The sequence below is a fragment of the Dermacentor andersoni genome, chromosome 1 (genome assembly GCF_023375885.2).
Source record: "Dermacentor andersoni chromosome 1, qqDerAnde1_hic_scaffold, whole genome shotgun sequence".
NCBI lineage: Eukaryota > Metazoa > Arthropoda > Arachnida > Ixodida > Ixodidae > Dermacentor > Dermacentor andersoni.
The window spans coordinates 203,024,071-203,044,628 of NC_092814.1; the positions used below are offsets into that span (position 1 = coordinate 203,024,071).

Here is a 20,558-nt window from a genome sequence, read left to right on the forward strand (position 1 = left end):
CGCGACTCTGTAGCCACAATGGACGTGGTGCACCCATTGTACGTGGAGGAAGGCCAGTTCACGGGAGAATGTGCTTGGATAAGGCAAGCCGTAGACACCTCCAGTGTTTGTCTCCCTGTGGCAAAGACTTGTATCGAAGGCCCTTTTGGAGTACTAAACAGTTAAGCCGCCGTCTCGGCACATCTCCCGCCACAGTATCCATATTTGTTTTCTAACAAATCTGAGGATTTGCTGCGACGCAGGGGAATCGGGTTTAGTGAAGGGATAGTGCAAGCCTTAACTCATTCCAAGGCAAGGGCGCTTGCGGCCAAGGCAGTGTATGAGTGTCCAGTGGTGGAGAAAGCTTATGATACCCCAATGGATTCAATTCTTATAGACTGGGTGGGCATCAGAAAACTAATCGGTAATTTGAAGATATCTTCATCTGCGGGTTCAGATGAAATTAATTCAAAAATACTCAAATGTACTGAACTGTATTCATCAATTATTCTTTCTAGGATATTCCAACAATCATTACACTGCTCATCACTGCCAAGCGACTGGAAGGTGGGGAAGGTGGTTCCTGTTCACAAATCAGGTAACACACATTGCCCCGAAAACTACCGTCCCATATCACTAACCAGCATTCCCTGTAAGATTCTGGAGCATATAATATATTCCCACATAATTGATTTTTTTGAGACAAACTCTTTTTTTTTAACAACAGTCAGCATGGCTTTAGGAAATCGTTCTCCTGCGAAACGGAACTAGCTTGCTTTACTAACGACCTCTTTTCTAACACCGACTTAGGACTTGACACCGATTGCAGCTTTAGCGATTTTGCTAAAGCCTTCGATACTGTATCCCATAACCTACTAATCTATAAACTTAGTCTTCTTAACATTGATCTGCTAGTACTGGACTGGATTAAAAACTTTCTTGCTGATAGAACACAATACGTAATGGCGAACAATTCATTGTCTGCGCCCCTCGCGGTAACTTCAGGCGTGCCGCAAGGGTCGGTTCTAGGTCCTCTACTTTTTCTAATCTATATTAATGATCTTGCATCCTGTGTGAAATTTTCAACTATTAGGCTTTTTGCTGATGACTGTGTTCTATAATATAAGATTACTGACCTCAATGATTCTCATAAACTTCAAGACGACATTAATAACATTTTGTTATGGTGTAACAAGTGGTCTATGAAGCTTAACTTAAGCAAATGTAAATGCATGCGCATATCACAGCGTACCAATACTACTAATCTACATACATATTTCCTCAATAATAGCCCACTCTCAGTTGTCTCATTGTACAAATACCTTGGACTAAACATCACCAGCAATCTTTCCTGGCACATGCATGTCGACATTATATGTAGCAATGCCAATCGCATGTTGGGCTATTTGCGCCGAAACTTCTCATCTGCACCATCGTCACTGAAACTAACTCTCTACAAAACATTAGTTCGCTCCAAACTAGAATACGCATGCGCCATTTGGGACCCGGGTAACATTGCACTCATAGACAGCATAGAAGCCATTCAAAATCGTGCAGCACGTTTCATCTTATCAAACTACTCCCGATATGCTAGCGTTACCTCAATGAAAACAACACTTAACTTGCAAGGACTTTCTTTCCGTCGTAGATGCTTCCACCTTTCGCTCTTCCATAAAATCTACTACGACAACCCATTGTTGAAAAAACAACTTATCACCCAACCGTCATACATATCATCTCGCTCTTACCACAGTTTCAAAGTTGGTGTGCCATCTTCACGTACTAAACTTTGTAGTAATGCATTCATCCCTAGCACAAGCAAAGATTGGAACCACCTTCTCGCCACCGTTGCAGCCATCCTGGATACCGACACCTTGAAAACCACCTTTCATGAAACGCCACCTTGAATATGTCTTTGTATCTTGCAAAATTTTTTTTTTATGTTCACCCACTCATTTCTGTAATGCCTTTGGGCCTTGAAACTATCTTAAATAAATAAATAAATAAATAAATAAATAAATAAATAAATAAATAAATGAATGCATAGGCAAGCCCGGAGATAAGGCTAAAGCGCCAATGAAACTTGTTCCCATTATCACGGAGCCGTTTCGCCGACTCATAATAGACACAGTGGGACCACTTCTGCAACGCAGTCTGGCTATCGGCATATTCTCACTGTACTATGCCCCACAACGAAATTCCCAGAGGCGGTGCCCCTCAAAGAACTAAGCTCGGTGGAGATCGTCAACACGTTTTTGTCTACCTTCGCGCGACTAGGTTTTCCCTCAGAAATCCAGTCAGATCAAGGATCCGTCTTTATGAACGCACTGACCTCGACGTTTCTGGAAACATGTGGTATTAAAATAATTCATAGCTCAGTGTACCACCCGCAGTCAAATGCAGTAGAGAAAGTTCACTCAGTCATGAAATGGCTTTTGCGAGCTCTTTGTTATGAGCACAAAGCCAATTGGGAGGTTTGCTTGCCTGCAGCAATGTTCACGCTTCGAACTGCACCGCACGAGTCAACAGGTTTCGGTCCCCTCTTCGCATTGTTCAAGAAACCTGGGAAGGCCGGGCGGACTACACTCCTGTTGTGGCATATGTGCTAGAGCTGTTAGACTGATTGCACACTTTTCAAGAATTAGCAGGGCAGGAAATGCACAAGGCACAAAGCAATGCTAAGCATTACTATGACAGGACGGCTCAAGCGCGACGCTTTGAAGTTGGGGTAAAGGTAATGATCCTGCAACCCTCATTGAAAAACAAACTACAGATTCAATGCGAAAGACCAGTTGACATAATTCAGAAATTATCTGAAACAAACTGCGTAATCACAGTACTGGGAAAACGAAGGACACCACAAGTGCACCACGGCAATCGTTTTAAACCCTACCAGCAGAGTAAGGCCATTGTGAACATGTCCCTTAACCAACCTAAGGAGATGCCTGTCGACTTTCCGGAGTTAACATCAATAATGGGAGCAAGAGACATTCACGAGACCATTAACAAGCTTGTAAAGCAGGTGGAGTTGAATCCCAATCAAAGGGCCAAACTGAGGGAACTCATGTTTGAATTTAAAGACATATTTTCGGACACACCTGGTAGGACCACTGCGATAGTTCACGATATCGAGTTAACCTCATCGGACCCAGTTCATTCGAAAGCTCATCGCGTTTCACCTCGTCAACGTCAAGTCATGGCCGCTGAAATAAACAAGATGTTAGATTGTTTCAAACATCACTTACAGCGCGTACATAGACAGGGACCAAAGACAGGGAACGTTCTTTTGGTCCCTGTCTATGTACGCGCTGTAAGTGATGTTTGAAACAATGGAATACCAACTATCCCGTACCCAAACCCTGCTTCAGTAAGATGTTAGAGCTAGGTGTAATCGAGCCAGGAGAGAGTGATTATACCTCGCCTCTTGGTTGAGGTCCCAGGAAAGGAGCCGCGACCGTGTATCGACTACTGCAGGCTCAACTTAATCATGAAGGACCAGACCTACCCAATATCGCATATCGAGGAAAGGCTTGAGAAAGTGAGCAGTGCTAATTTCATCTCTACACTCGATTTATATCAGAGGGTACTGGCAGGTTCCGTTGACCGAGAGGGCAAGCAGGCTTGCAGCGTTTATTTTCCCGATGGGAATCTTTCGGCTGAAAGTCCTGAGCTTTGGATTGAAGAATGCTCCCTATTGTTTCTCTAGCCTTATGGACCAGGTGATATGGGGAATGGAGGACTTTGCACTTCCACATCTCAATGACATAGCAATCATTTCTTCATCATGGGCGGACCATATGCAACACCTGCGAACCGTGTTGTGTCGTCTACGAGAGGCCAACTTAACTGTCAAGGCTCCCAAATGCCAATTGGGGCGCGCGGAGGTAGCTTATCTAGGTCATGTAAGGGCAAGGCCATCGTCGGCCTTTCGAGGTTAAACTGACCGCAATAGACAACTTCCCGCAACCACGCACCAAGCGGGACATCAGGTCATTCCTTGGCTTGGAAGGTTATTACCAATGATATATCCCACATTATTCCGAGATTGCAAGTTCTTTAATAGATGCTTTCAGAAAAACAGAACCGCAAACAATAAAGTGGGATGACGCCAATGAAAAGGCTTTTAGTAGGCTGAAGAAAGCACTAACGAGTCGGCCAGTGTTGAACGCGCCCGACTACTCTAAGGCATTCATTCTTCAGTGTGATGCCAGCGACAGGGGTATGGGGGTGGTGCTCTGTCAAAAGAGAGATGACGAGAACGAACACCCTGTGCTGTAAAGCTTTCAGTTCATGAGGAAGCATACAGTGCATGAGAAAAGGAATGCGCCTGCGTAGTATGGGCAGCGCAGAAGCTAGCTTGCTATATCGCTGGTTCAAGGTTTACCATAGAGACTGACCACTCTCCCCTCACATGGCTGTAGTCCATGTCTACGAAAAATGGCCGTCTTTTGTGCTGGAGCTTGGCTCTTCAACAGTACACCTTCGATATTCACTACAAGAAGGGTAAACTTAACGGCAATGCCGACGGTCTGAGTCGTTGCCCCTAGAGTAGCGAAAGCCTCAGCTGTGGCATTTTTATGTTGGTATTTTTTTTCATACGTTTTTTTTATTATAGCGAAGTTGTAGTTGATTGTTAGCTGATTTTAGTAACCACTTCTTAATGCTTTCAACAAATGGCTGTTTTTAGTGTTTAGGAGGGGAGGACGCGTGAAAGGGATGGGAAAGCAATAGCGTTTTTTTTTTTTTTTTTTTTTTTTGTAAAGCCTGGTGTGTCTTGGGGGAGGGTGGCCTTGTGCTTCCTTGCTTTGTGGTTGTGGGTCCGGCACTGTTCAAGAGTGATTGCTTGCCCAAACATGAGACGTGAGACCGGTTTGCAAGTTCAGTTTCACCGGACCGGATCAGGGAGAAAAGGCATACAAGAGCGCCACAAGGACCGATGAACGACTCCAAGGAATCTACAAGCTATGAACCAAGGGTTCGTCATCCCGGAGGGAAATTCTGCTGCTGAAACGCCGATCCCTCGCCCAGTGGCTGCTGGCCTCTACGTGTCGGGATCTTCCTCCCCGCTGGAGATGCTGTTACGGTTGGCATGCAACACCCCAGGCAAAAGGATGCTCAACCACCATGCCTCATCGAAACGGAGGGTGGATTCCTAATTTTCTATGGTTCTCTCGAGTGGTTGCTGGTCTGGCAGGCGACCCGCTGTGTTCACAGGCCCCTTTGTGTGTGGGCACGAAAACCCTTTCCGCAAACTCTCCGACTCCAGGGGAGACCCTTTCTGCGAACCAACGTTACCTAGAAGAAAGGATCAGCCGCCCATCGCGGACCCGCAGGTTGCCACCAGCAGAGGCAAGCAAGTGCAATGTCGCCTAGGAAAGTGGGATCAGCCAAAAAGCAACAACGAGGACGTACAACATCGCCCAAGAGAAAAGGAGCAGCCGCAAAGCAACGAGGGGGACTCAGTGCATGTCACGTTACGTTGACGTGAGCAAGATCCTGCCTACGATTTCAGTGAGCCTATTTAAGGGGCCTTGCAATGTACTTTTTCATCATTCCTTCTCTTTTTTTACATTTTTCCCCAACCATTGAATAAACAGTGCAAGTTCCGCACTAGAAATCGTCTCGTCCCTACCTGGTCGCCATGGTCTACCGGAGGCCTGCAGCCTGCCGACGTTACGCTACCCAATAGTAACGCCGGTTGAGCTTCGCGAAACAGGCATCGCAACAGGTTTCGGCATGCAAAATCTCAGAATTTGATTTCATAATATAATATATAATATAATGTATTTATAATATATACTACTTCAATATAGCCAGTTTAGGCAAAGTGATAATTTGCTGCAGTTGGCCTTTATTACAGCTACCAGTCTGCATTTTATAGCCTGTGTGCATGTATGGTACATGTGTGTAATTTGAAGCAGCACAGTGCAGGTTGAAATGGCAGAAGTGAGCTTTATTATAATACTATAGTAGTACTTTCAGCAATTAGGACATAAAGTAAGTGTTTCTGTGTAGGAGTGTGTGCTTAGTGAAAACATGATTTTATTGTGGGGTTAAAGTGTACATTATGCATATTGCAAAACGCATTAGGTGTGCACACATATGTTGATTCCAGTACTCATTTTCACCGTTATCTTAGCAAACTGGCCTGGCAGGAAAGCTAGCTTTACAATTAGGAACAGGATCTATTAGTTTGACCGTGAGCAGCTTTGTAAAAACATAAATATAAGATGCCTTTCCTCTCCACTAATTTTTAATTAGGAGCAGGAAGCAATGGCATGTGGTAGATGAGAAGCGTGAGAAAGTGAAAGGCAGCACTGGTATGAGGACTAAACCACTTTGAGAGAAAATGCCAGTTAAGAGAAAATACCAGTGTTCTGTTGATATGAAGAGAAAAGCTTTCTTCAAAGAGGCATTTTTCACTCAGGATATTAGAATAGGCTGATAAACTACAAAGTTCTCCTTTCCAACATGGCTTCAGGAAGGGGCTCTCGACAGTCACCCAATTAAGCACAGTCATTCACTCGTTTGTTTCTATCCTTGACTAGGCTGGCCAAGTAGATGTGATATATTTAGATTTTCAAAAAGCAGTTGATGTTCCTCATGACAAATTAATTAGTAAATTAAAATTCCTTTATCCTGTCCTGGGTTTCTGCTTACTTGCTTACTAAACGCATCGAAAACAGTACGTAGTGATTGATGGGCAGCAGTCCAATTCCCTTTCAGTAACCTCTGGTGTGCCTCAAGGCAGCGTGCTCGGCCCACTTCTATTTCTTATTTACTGTAATGACATAGTTGATGTAATAGAGGCCCCTGTCAATATTTGTCTGTTCGCAGACGACTATCATTTTTAACAAAATTAATAGAGTTAATGATCAACTATCTCTTCATTTAGCCTTAAACAACATTCTTGAGTGGAGCAACAAGTGGGGAATGAAACTTAACTCAGATAAATATGTGCTTCTATGTATAACAAACAAAAGCTACCCCTTAAGTTTTTTTATTCTATTGGCCAAGATCCCTTGGCCGAAGTGAGCGAGTACAAGTATCTTGGAATTACAATTACTAACAACCTAAATTGGAATAGCCACATTGCTGCTACCGCCACTCCTAGCAGAACAGAACATAGCAGAACAGAGGATATGTTCAGTGATGTAGCTGGCCAGTTCCTCTACACCTAGGTGGTCCACATCTTCCAGGTACAGTTTACATATGTTTCTGAACTTTGACCAGTCTGCACTATGAATTTTCCACTTGTTGGGGTAAGCTGGTCCATCGTGCCACTTTCTTGTTTCTAGGAGTGTTGGGAAATGATCGCTCCCATATGGATTACTGATAACTCTCCATTCCAGGTATAGAAGAAGTGATGCTGACCCTATGGCTTAGTCTATGCACGAATACGTGTTGTGGGTAGGACTGTAAAAAGTTGGCTCTGTCTTGTTAAGTAGACAGAGCCAACCTGCTTCTCCGCCTCTCCTGCTTTCAGAAAGCTATGTCTACTTTGCCATAAGCTTAAACATGCATCCCATGAAGTAAAATCATTAGCCTATACCAATTTTATTTGACCCAAATTGGAATACTCTTGCGTTATTTGGGACCCGTTTACCAAAATCAACATTAACGCCCTTGAAAGGATACAGAGAAGAGCCATATGTTTTATTTTTTCCAGATATGGCCGAGAAGAGTCTATAACTGAATTACTGCGGACAAATGGTTTTCACACCCTTCAAACGAGGTGAAAAATAATGCGCTTGAAGTTCCTTTACTCCTTCATAAACCGTAAATTTTCTTTAGATCCTAGTCCATACATAACTTTTTCTGCATCCAGGAAAACCCATCATTCCCACCCCCTCGCTTTCTCTCCTTACGTTGCCAGGACAAACCTCTTACAATTTTTTTTCCCCCTCGAACTATAGAAGAATGGAACCTCATCCCTTTCCATCATCTGAACTTCCCTGAATCAATTCACTCATATTATTAGTATTTCCTAAGTAACATTGCTGTTTTATGCTATATTGTTTCATTTCTTAAGTTTCATATTTTGCAACTTTGCCTTTTGTACGCATATTTTTTATTTGTTACCTTGCCCCTCCTGCTTGGGCCACACGGCCTGCAGTATGATGTAAATAAATAAATAAATACATAAGTAAATAAATAAATAAAATTTGTGTCTAGGCGTTTGTAGACAAGTACCTGAAATGGCAACATGCTTGTTAGAAGAGACTACTTGTAAAGGCAGACACTAGTGCAGTGTTGAGGCACCCACATCTCTATTAGCACAGCCTAGGTGTAAACGTAAGGGTACATTGAACATTAACGCTTGAAGTGTTGTTCTTGTTTTCTTTATCAGTGATGGCAAATGTAAGTAATTGGGTGAAAAGTTTGCGAGCTGCACATCTGCATGTGGTGCGAGCTTCCAAGTCTAAATAGAGGCAAGTACAAGATTGGCCCTAAAATTTGTGTCGAGTGCAGATGGGCTGTATATGGTCACTGTCCAGTGCCCACGCCTCATTCTATCAGTAATGACTGAAGTAAAACCAACATTCACCTCTTTCGAACACGAAAGTCTCGTGAATGAGCTGTGTTAAAAAAAAATCTATACGTATCTAGTCACAAACTGCACTGTAAATGCAAATGCCATTGTGAATCTCTTTAGCTTGCAACTCCTGTTTGCATTTCTTGTGCTCTTGTAACCAACTGACAAAAAGGGATTACAACATGGTGCTCTGCTTACATCATTGTTTCAATTTTTTGTCATATTGTCCGAGCAGACTAGCTTGACTAGTTTTAGCTACTTTAAATAGAAGAAAAGAAAGTAAATAAATAATACAGCTAGCATTTTTCTTTTGTGAACACTGTTTGTTGCAATGTGAGGCGAGCTCTCTGTTTTACAAAATGTGGAAGTGAAACTTGAGAGCAAGTCTATATTCAAGGAGGCAGGGTAATGATTCTTTTCTATGGTTTGTGGGAGTAAACTGCAACCACTTCATATTGCTATTAACAATCTACCAATACTAACAACAAGAACAGGCTAAGGAAGTGCTACACCAGCTGGATAACCGAGGAAGAGCAGCACCTAACCATGGCAGGTCACTTCAACTGCATGTCGCTGACAGATGGCAAACTAAATAGTGGCCATGTTGAGCAACATCTTTGATAAACTGGACTCGTAACTGTTCTGACAGTGCTACATTTCCAACATGCTCGACAGACCGAGGGCTTTGAATTTTGGGAAGAAGTATGCAACAAGGAATGAAATGTAAATGCCAATGATGACCAGAAGTGAGCATCTTGCATAAAGATAAGCATTTTTGGGTGTCATGTGATCGTACAGAGAATTTGCAACTAATGTCTGATGTGAGAAAAGAGCGACATTTAGTATGTCGTTGATACTTGCCCCTTGGTTGAAAGGAAAGCTTCTTTTCGACTCCGACGTTTGGGCATCTGCTTAGAATTAAGGTTGGCTTTGATTCAAGTATGTATCAATGCCATGACACTGTTATTGCAGAGAGCACCTAGACTTGGTCTGAAACGTAAGATGGGGGCTGCATGTGTTCACATTGCATGTGCTCACATTGTGCTCACTTAATTATGCACCATTTTTGAGCTACCTGTTTTAAGAAAAGGAATAACCTTGAGCTTTACAACTCGTTGCATGTTTCCTAAAGGTATTCAGAATGTTCAATGCAGCAGCAACACTCTTATGCGCAATTATTGCAAGGGTCTAGATGGCACAGCTTGGAATTTCTTTACAACAATTTGTCTGACCTCCTTATCCTCTATTCCTTTACCCTGTATTTTTTTCAAAGTCTGCGGGACGGTTCTGGTGTCCACAATTGGCAATTGACACAGTTAGGATATCCGTGGCCTTTCTCTATTTTTTTTTTCTATGAATAGAATAGGTTACCACTTGAATTTAATTAATACTGCAATAATGAATTCATTTATTCAGTGAGTACTTAAATAATGAATGCAATTAATTGCTTCTACACAGGGGTCAAGGATGCTGTTCCGAAACTGCTGCGTAAAGTCTCTGTACGGTGCCGTTCGGTGGAGGAAGCAGCAGACACAATTCTGTGGCTGGCCATCTCGCAAGCAGCCCTCAAACACTCAAGCGGCATGTTCTTTCAAGGTACGTGAAGACATCTATCCCCCATGATTTTTTGTTCTCAACCTGCATAGTCCAAGAGACCTCCAATAAACATGTCGAAAATGGATGAGCTATATGAAAAAAAAAAAAATGTCTTGCACCCTGAAAATGACAGTGGTCTACAGTTGTGTGGACACTGTGATGTGTGATGTCTCTCTAAATTCCCACCTGCACTTCCAGTGTTACACAGGCTTTTGTTCTTGATAGTTTATTATCTTTATTAAAAAAAAAACGATGCTATACAAGGGGCAACAAATACGCAATCTTCAACGACATCTGATAACTTTAGAATCTGCACTTGCATTCTTCTGTGTTGCAAAGGCGATAACTGCTGTGATGTGACTGGCTGAAATCATTGAGGATGAAACTACAGGCCATCTCTGCCCAGAAGAAAGGGTACCTTTGCACCCTTTGAGGATAGATTGCTGCCGCAATGGCAAGTGTCTGCATCTAAACATTGCCATGCTAACTCGCCACTGTAACTAAGAACATGAATCTGAGTAATCGTGCAGAATTCAAAAATGTTTTTACAGTTTTTCTCATGCAATTAATGACCAAGAGACATTTTCTCTTACTTCCCAAAGACATACACATTTTTGGCCTTGAGTTCCACCACTGGTGAGGCTGGCACTGCTGTTGCCATTTCATTTTAGGTAGGATCATGTGTCAGTGGCTGACTGCAGCGCTTGCAGTGGGAGCAAGTGGAAAACAAATCTCTGTCGTAAAACTGCACTCTTGCTGCATTTTTCTTGCTTGGTGCTGTTGAGTACGGCTGATTTGCATGCTCAGAGGTTTGTGCGAGTACATCCACTGCCATGGCCTTGAACGGTGCTGGTGAACACCCCCAGGGCTACTCTTGTAGACATATGCAAATACCAAAGAAAGTGGCCAGAAGGGTAACGCTGCAGTGGCTGAATTGGTAAAGCACAACCATGTATAACGCGAAGATGTGACTGTGCCTCCCACATTCAGCAAGTTATCTTGTCATCCTCTTTCATTTCTCTTTACCTCAATATTTATACATTTCAATGCAACATAATTAATATTCCCTATGCTTTCTCTGGCTTCACTGTCTATTTCTTTGTATGGTTGTGACCAACAAAAAATTGGGCCCCTCAGATCCACCTTACTCTTCTCACTAATTATATTAGCAGGAGGAATTTGTCTGTGAATATGTCCAACATAGTGGTGGTTTACTGTTGTGTGCTGCAGTGTTGGATGTATGTTGCCAAAGCTGATGTTTCAAAGGTACTCAGAAGACAAGGTGCCGTGGTGAGCTTGGGTATTTGAGCAGGTAAATGACCCTGCAATATTGTTTGAGAAAGTTCTTCAACAAGAAATATTTTGTGCATAAATTAGGCACAATACGCTGTGCATGTGTGTGTGTTCTTCTTTTGTGTTACTTGATTCAATGCACTTTTAACTCACCAATTAAGAGCCAATGTGTGTGTAGCAGATAGCATTAAATACTGCTAACTTGTGTATGTTAGTCTACCCTCTTTGTCTTATTTTAGCGCACTTAATTATTTCATTACCACTAGAAATGTGAAAATTTCTGGTGCTTTTATTTTTTTAACATTTTGAATCCGTAGTAGTCATACCATATAGTACTGCAATACATAAAATTATAGCCTGATCACTGATGTTCTGGATGGATGTATAGCAGTAATAATTGCTCAAGCAATTTTGTGGTATTCTTATGATAAACTTCAAAGAAGCACCTCAAGGAACACAAATGAAAGTAATAATTTGCTATTTTTAGTATTAATACTGAAAGTAAAAAAAAAATGAAATGTACAGAACATGCACCTAGTTCCTAGTTCCCAGCATTTGCAAGTCACATCACAAAAAAAAATTAAGATTTATTGCCATCAATACTAGCCATAGTGATGCTCATGCTATGCTTTCCCAGGAGAAGCAGTAGCTTTGCAAATGTTAAAACAGGCAAGTTCCTGTTGTACAGGGAACATTTGTTTTTTGTCATTGCAGCAGGCACCTCGTTCGTTTTTTACTGCATTCTTTAGGCTCGCGAAGTAATGGCTGTCAGGTCAGGGAGCATGCAGAAGCCTCCTCACACTAGGTTATTGCGTTCGATCGGCTTTTCTGTGCGAGCAAGGTGGTCTAATGTGCGTTCAACTGGCATTGGAGCCTCCACGTGCTTTGTTCCATTTGTGCACCATGCTGTATAGCAATGTGGAGTGTTGCACGCTGTTGTACAGTAATGAATAAGGGCACAGGCGGTGTTCAAAATGTTAGAGTTTAGACAGCTAGTCAAGGTTCGGCCGAAGGTCGGTCTGAGATCACTTGCGACTCTTGTGCGAGTGAAAACCCCTACACGATGGGAATGATTGCTCATAATATTTTATACATACAGTGTCGAAGCACTGATGGATAAAAACAGCCCACGAGGGGGTGAAAGGGAGGGAATAAAGTTGCACTTGATACTAGTCGAACACAATTATCAAAATCACACGCACTCACGCGCATCTACCGTTGTTTGAGTCCTTGTTAAAACAGCCTATGCATCGGATCGGACAATTGACAACCTGAGAGAAGCTTCTGTGTCTTCCCTGCTGCTGTCATTTAAGAATGATATTACCGAGTCGAGCAAAGCAGAGCCTTTTTATTGAAGAAGTGCTAGGAGCTCTGGAGGCTAGCTTCGACAATACTGCCAGTCGAAGTTTTATTTTTCCAGACTCTCAAATCTGCCAAAAGTTGTAAAACCTGACAAGTAGTTAAAGTTTAGTCGTCATTTTAAACGGTGCATGATGTTGCTAGTAAAGGAATTTGAATGGAAATGTTTAACAATGCATAGAAAAACTGTTTATCCAATTGATCGATTTCTATAGGTGCGGTAATGAAAGAGTTAATGCACCTAATGGAATTTACCTTGCAAAGGTTGGTAAAGAATAATCAATATAGATAAAGCCATATCAACCCAGTACGTTATCATCATCAGTATATTTTTGTGTACACTGCCCGACAAAGGCCTCTCCCAGCGATCTCCAATTACCCACATCTTGCGCTAGCTGATTCCAACTTCATCCTCTAAATTTCCTAATTTCATGACCCCACCTAATTTTCTGCCATCCTAAATTGTGCTTTCCTTCCCTTGGCACCCATTCTCTAACTAATGGTCGACCGGTTATCTGCCCTACACATTGCATGGCATGCCCAGTTCCATTTTTCCCTCTTAATGTCCACTGGAGTATTGGCTATATATTACCCAGTATACATATTAGAGCGATGAGCAAAACGAGAACAAGGTAAAAGCGGGAGCCAATGTTCCGACAAGTGGACTTGTCGTTTCCAAGGCAAGTCCACTTGTCGAAACGGTGGTGCTTGCTTTTACCTTGTTCTCGTTTTGCTCATCGCCTTGAATTTCCATCTTCCGCTTTCCTCGTGTTTTCCCAGTACATATTAGTACCTTAATCGAGCCTTTCAATATGGCCTCTACATTGCCATGAGCCCTTTATGAACTGTCGGCTTCAGGTGGGAGCACATATATCTGGATGACTGTTTTGCCTCCTGAATGCCTCAGTAAAATGATCTTGATATTAGTTGCACTGACGATGTGCAAGTATTACACATGGCTATAGCAATCATCTGCCTTTAGCAAGAGCATCAGGTTTATTGGGCTGAACTGCTCCTACAGCAACAGTTACGATATGTGGTGACACAGCGAATGCAGTCATTGCGATGCTAGCAGCATTTTTGCACAGCCCATGACCAGCGGTGGGACAGTGAGTGGTGTGATTATTGATCAAAAACTCAGTTTTTTAAAAAACAATTTGCCTGTGTGCAAATTGAGCTCAAGCCTACTGCACTTTGCTTTGGTGTCCTACTCACGACTATGCAGTACGTGCCACTACGGTTGTGAGTTAGCAATGAACCTTGTCAATAGATGTGCAAAAACTCACAAATACAATCTCAAACTTTGTGGTATCTACAAGTAGAGGCCTACACACAACATAGCGCACCTAGCACAACCAAGCCACATTTATTTGTGGCTTGCACACCCTTACTGGCAAGTGGAACAAGAAGGCGCTAAGCCAGTAGCGGTTTGTAAGCGTGCACGTGGGCGTGCATGCACATGTGCATGGTGCAAGGAGGCGCTGAGCCCATAGCAGCCAGCAAGCGGGCGCATGGACATGCACGCGCATCAGTGTCAAACTCTGCGACTTTGAATGGCTTCGTATTTGGCCTTGGCTCTGACTATGCAATGAAATGCTTCACATTCAATAGTTAAACATTTTTGTCAAGGCTACAGGGCTAAGAACATGTGGAGTGCCAGAGCCACCCTTCTGGCATGAGTACATTTTTCAACAATGCTTGCTTCATTGGTGAAAGCTAGAAGCAACCTGTACAGATTAAAACAAGATTAACTCGTTATAGCCAGTGCAGAAGTGGCAATCATAAGAAATGAATTTCCAATGCATTGTAACACGGTGTTGGCCCCGCATCAGTGGTTGCTGATTCACTCTGTAATCACATGGCACACATTTCGGCCGATGTTACAGCATTGTCATCTTGCAGCATGAAATGGACGCCGGGTGACAACACATTGAAGATATGCAGGAAATTCCTTTCTTCCAGTTGCCACTTCACTGCGAGCAGAGCGTTCTGGAGGCTTTGCCTCCAGAAGACTTTGCCCCCAGGAGGCTTGTTTGATTGCCACCTGTGTCATGCTTGGAACTCCTGGTATTCCAGATAGGAGGACAACTTGCCCCCACCTTCCCTTTGGCAAGACAAAGACAAGCTTGGATGATGAGAAGTTCTTTATGAGGAACTTAGAAGACTTTGTTAACAAGTTGGGGCTCTCTTAGCCTCTACACAATAAGCAACCACAAAAGTGGTATGCCTGTAACCGCTACGGCAGCTTTGGTGCCCGACTTACTTAGCCGCCCTTTCATGTGCTCAAGGATGTCCCTGGCTGGTTTCTGCTACAGAAGGTGACTAGGTACAGTTTTCATGTTCAAGCAATTCTTGTACCTGGTATAACTGTTGCAATTTCTATGCATTTTGTGTAAGTTTTCAGTGTCTTAAAAGCTGTGTGTGTATGCAACTTTCCAGATAGGCTTTTTATGTTAAAAAGATGAAACTGTATACTGTATACTGTGTGATCCAAGTAGAATAATTTATTAGTGCATCATATGTGCAGTCAGAATGAAAGTAAGTCTGCGAAAGTTCCCACCTGTTCAGCAGTTCAATGCCAGAAGAAATGCCATTTCCTTGATGTATATTAAACTGTAGAGATGCTTTTTTTTTCCTCTGTGCTTTAGTACTTTTTCTAAAAATGAGCTTCTGCTGTGTTGACATAATTTTGTAAATTTATGTGTACTCAGAAATGTCCAGTGAGTATATTAATATGCTATGTAAGCACCTACTTCAGTTATATCTGTGTTCAAGATCTTTCCTCAAACAGCAGTTATTGTTTAAATGCTCAGTGTCTTCATAGACATATTTATTGGTGATAAAGACCACTACTTGTGATGTTAAAATGCATATAAAGGCTACACTTTAAATGTGTGTGTATATATGTGTGTTTGGTGTCCTGTGGTATGCAAATGCATTGGTATTGTTACATGTACAATTTTCTCCTTCTTTATTCCGGTCACAACTGCAATAGAAAAAAAAATGCATTGTTACCACTGAAGGACTCTGCAGTCTTTATGAACTGCAACGAAGGAGATGCCATTTCTGTGTGAACTTGTGCTGCATTGCATAACTATGCACAAATGAGATTCTTTGTGTCACAACATATAACACATAATTTTTAGGACACTATTTTCCTGCAACTCATCTCTAAACAATCCTGGAGTGAATTTGCTGTGCGAACGCCAAACAAAACTGGTTTATGAAAATAAAAAATAAGTTGCAGTTTTGCCAGAAAAGCGAAGCATTGATTGCGATAGCAAATTAGCAGACAGCCATACAAAGTAAGGATAGCTCTTTTATTGGCCACATCATCTTGTGAATCTGCTTGCTAACTATACTAACAAGCATAGTGTCAGTTCGCACAGCAAACAAAAACACATCACACTCGATAACCGTGGACACTTGCTGTCGAAACGCTGTCGTGAGCAAGTGCGGCAGCAACAGCGAGTGAAGTGAGCTTCGTGCAGCCGCTCACCTAAACGCTAAGTGGCGAAAACAAAGCGCAGTGGGACTCTGTATCCGTCGCTGATGGCTTTCAAAATACAGTGGCCCGGCCGGGTATGCGCGGCCTGCCGCAGCGATGGTGACACCGACAGCAGAAATGCGCCTGGAGTGTCCACGTCATTGCTGTCACAATAAAATGAGCCAGCTGAATCTGGCACTGGCAAACTGGCAGTGCTTTTTAGTATACAAGATATGCAGCCCGTGTTGAAAGTATGAGTAAATGGTTGTTTGAAATGCCTTTTGTAAGGGATGAATTTGTAATACAGTAGCAGCAAGTAAAAGAAAATAAATGTGACACAATTATTGGTTGTTTAGTTTTACACTTCAGTACATTTTTTAAATGGGTGCTGCAGCAATTTTCACGAATGGTGAATGTCTGAGGCTATGGAGAAGGCACCCTCCTCACAAATTTGTTCCAACAAAAAGTTTTTTTGATGCGTCTTGCATGAATGCAGTTCCAGTAATCAAATGCTGCCAATGCAACACTCTTGTGGCCTTTCCCTGCTTATTCATCATTCCAACTGAGCTGCCATGGCTATGCAGAACTAGGCCCCACGTGCTCTGTCCAGCGTCGAGCCACGCTTTTTTTTTTTTTTTTATTGACCTCAAGATTGTGTAGTGTGAACCTGTTATGCTGACTAATCTATGATGTCACAGCGGTTATGCAGTGCTGGTATTCTCCACCACCAGATGGCACCACTCTCCTTTGTTTATTTATTGAATGTATGTATGCATTGATTTGTTTACATTTTAATTTTGTCCTTTTTTCCTCTGATGCCTAGGGTACTGTGTCATAGCCTGCCTGCCCATCCTAAGGGCAAAGTGACACATCATCCCGAGATATCTCTCTTTGCCTTTGCTGAAGGCACTGCTTAGTTGTGGTGTCTAAAAGAATCCAGCAAATGGCCATCATGATTAAAAGCACATAGAAACATACACAGAAAGCAGCAGGGATTTCAGCAATTTAAAGGAAAAAGCAGGTGCTCGCTTTGAGTGAAATTGTGGCTCCCTGCTGCAAGGATTGCAATAATAGGCTTATACCTATATTCATGACAGCATCGTCTAGTGACCAACCATATTTTTTTAACCATGTTCAGAAAGTGTTGCAGGACCCATTCCTTGGGAGCCCTTAATCATACAAAAGTGCGAAGAAGCATTTTTCTTTGTACTCAAATGGTTACACACCGCACAGATCAAGAAAATATATTATTGTGTAGGGTACATATGTCCTATATATTCCAAGGAAATTATAAAAAAATTTAAGGGTATTCAAATAGTGAAAGTTACAAGTCACTTAAATATTGAGAAAAATGACACTTGTTTATTGAATTGTCTTATTTCTAAACAAACTAAAAGTTTAAGGTTACAAGAGTCCCTTTAAATAAGAAAAGGCTTAGTTACATCATTTCATGCATGTAAATGTCATTCACAACTGGACGACCAGTCTATTGTGGAACTTGTAAATCGGTCACAATTTGAAAGCAATCAAATCTGGTGCACCATGACCGTGACAGTAATAATATAAAGGAACGGCCGGCATATCACCAAATGTGGGTAGAAATATTATGTTATGTTCCTTGAAGGAGTTAAAGGAAATACTACGCAGCACAGCAAGTCGTTTTAAAAGGACACAAACACTGACACTGGCTAAAATACCACTGCCCCTTCCAGTCTGTGAAGATGGTCAAACAGCAAAGCTGTGTTTGTTACATCGAGTGTTACACCATGCAAGTCAAACTTTGCAAGCAGTCTATATTGTAAACCTTTTGTTTCACCATTCTTTCACCTCATTTTTGCTTTTGCGTGCTTTGCGTGGTGAGCATGCTTTAGGAGTGCTCTGTTTTGCAATTCTCCCAGTGTTTTTTTTTCACGTGAGGTTTCTGTCTGTGTTTTGCCGTGCTTTTTTTTTTTTTTCGTGTGCAAGTTGCTCTGCCCCTTTTTTGCCCTGGCGCTCGCAGTAGGCAGCTTCTTCCTCAGGAGTATGCACTACTCGTGGTCTTGCTATAGTTGTAGCTACCCGCCATGGTTGCTCAGTGGCTATGGTGTTGGGCTGCTGAGCACGAGGTCGCGGGTTCGAATCCCGGCCACGGCGGCCGCATTTCGATGGGGGCGAAATGCGAAAACACCCGTGTACTTAGATTTAGGCGCACGTTAAAGAACCCCAGGTGGTCGAAATTTCTGGAGTCCTCCACTACAGCGTGCCTCATAATCAGAAAGTGGTTTTGGCATGTTAAACCCCATAATTAAATTTTTTTTTTAATAGTTGTAGCTGGGATGGAATGTGCGGAACCACTAATCCAAAGCTCCGTATATTGGGCACAAAACCCACCCACTGAAGATGCAGGCGCTGCAATTGTTTTGTCCATTGGTTGGATTGGTTTGACGATTGACATGGATGCTAGGACTTCTTGCTGGCACAAAAAGTGCCAGCAGCCACACACCCCTAGTGTCGCGTTTCAATAGCTGGGCATTGTTCATTGGCCGCAAACCGCCAGCGTAATGTTTGTTTCACGGCAGGGTGGAATCACTCATCGATAAATACGATGCCGATCTAGCTCGATCATCGAAAATGTACCATGTGACAACCGTATAAGATTCGTGTATAAGATAACATTCTCGCAGGAGAAAAGGGGTCACCCCATGGCAACCTAAAGCCCCTTAAACTTAGTAAAGTACTGCCACGCTTTGAAGAATGCCGCCTCCTCCTCACGCGCTCTGGAAGAGGTCGACGCCGCGTCGCTATTGGCCTAATAGCATCACGTGGGCCTTCGCGCCGTGCATCAGCGCCATTTTTGCTTGAGAAGCGTCTACGGAGTGGTGAGAAGCGCATGTTGGCGCCGTTGCTACACTCGAGCAGTGTAGGCAGCGCCACGGTCGAGGAGGGAGCATGAAAGAGAGGAGAAATGAATAGTGAAGGCAAAGGAGGAGAGTGTCACTACTTTACGAAATTTAAGGGGCTTTACTCCAACCCTGTTCCCACTGTTGAGCTCTTTTCCTTCTCTCTCACTACGTCACGAGGCCCCTTTTTAGCGAAGTCCAAAGACGATGGCACAGGGTTCGCATAAACAGCTTTGCTGTAAAGAAATTGATTTCTTTGTCTAAATCAAGACAACAGATTAGTACAGACTGTCTAAAGACAAGGCATTCTTGCTGAATGACTGGAAAATGTTGAAGGTATGTTAACTTTTGCACACATTCATTTAAGAACCCACAACCTCCTGCTTTGGCTGCTGTAGGTTGCGAGTTCGATTCCCACCGCCGCTGAGCACCCAAAGGTTCAGATGGGCACAAGTGTACCCAGGCCTGGCGTTTGGATTTTTTCAGGGGTGATACGCTTGGAAAAGGAGCCCGAGCCCCGAATTCCTGTAGAAATCCTCGTGAGCACAAAAGAGAAAAGATTCAAACAACAGAATCATTCGGAGCGGTCACTATTTGAATGAATTTTTCTCTCTGTAAACTTTAATTAAGATGTTGCTCTTATATTCGAACAGAAACAAATATTCAACAAATGTTAATGATGCATTCTCAAATCAAATGGAAAATAATATTTTATTCGTATTTGCTCAGGAGGTATTGATGGGCAAGTTGGTTGGCTATTATTGTTCTATGGGCAGTGCATTTGTTCAGACATGGACAAACATAAAATCAAATACAGCACTTGCGTTTGTGTGACATAGTGTTCGTCCATGTCTCTACAATATGCACTGCCTTTAGAACAATGACGATTCATATTGAACATTCACACACCTCTAACAAAAATATAAGTTTACTTTAAAGTTACATCATGAAAGGAAGCAATAGGATAAATAAAAACACGATGTTGCAATATGCAAGGGCATACTGACAAGTTGGCGCTTAAGCAAGGGGAAAAGATACTTGTAGATAACTGGACTTCGGTACAGCCTTAGAACTCTCTAGTCTCTCCAGAAAAGATTGTGGTCTTTCGTAAACTAGTCTTTTGCAGAAATGTAAGCAAAAATATAAATAATAAAAAGTAAAGTTTCAAGAAGCCTACAGGTGCTAAATACACCTAGTCATGTGAATGTTGCATTATTTTGCAATGAAACAGCACTGAATTCAACTCTCCCAGATGTTTCTTGACCAGACCGTGCCTCATTTTGCCCAACAGTGATGAATAAGGTGCTACCACTTCTCCACTTCGAAATAATCCATAAACATATTCATATCTCTTAGAAACACAGATCCTAACACCTTGCATTTAAGCCCCTTTACAAAACAGTTATTTGTTTTCTTTTTCATTAGGGTG

The 20,558-nt window shown here is 42.4% G+C and overlaps 1 protein-coding gene across 7 annotated transcripts in view; it reads left to right on the plus strand.

Annotated features, from left to right (window-relative positions):
- Positions 1 to 20,300, plus strand: part of LOC126547013 (dehydrogenase/reductase SDR family member 12-like) — an 83,790-nt gene extending 63,490 nt beyond the window's left edge. For 6 of the 7 annotated variants that reach the window (XM_055062978.2, XM_055062979.2, XM_050194823.3 and 3 more), the window contains 2 exons: positions 9,974 to 10,111; positions 14,840 to 20,300. In XM_055062978.2, coding sequence (XP_054918953.1) covers positions 9,974 to 10,111; positions 14,840 to 14,955 — 254 coding nt within the window. In that variant the 3' untranslated portion in view covers positions 14,956 to 20,300. Of the gene's footprint in view, positions 1 to 7,648; positions 7,715 to 9,973; positions 10,112 to 14,839 lie in introns of those variants that run through there. The other variant, XM_055062982.1, reaches the window with a different exon arrangement.
- The last annotated feature ends 258 nt before the right edge of the window (positions 20,301 to 20,558 follow it).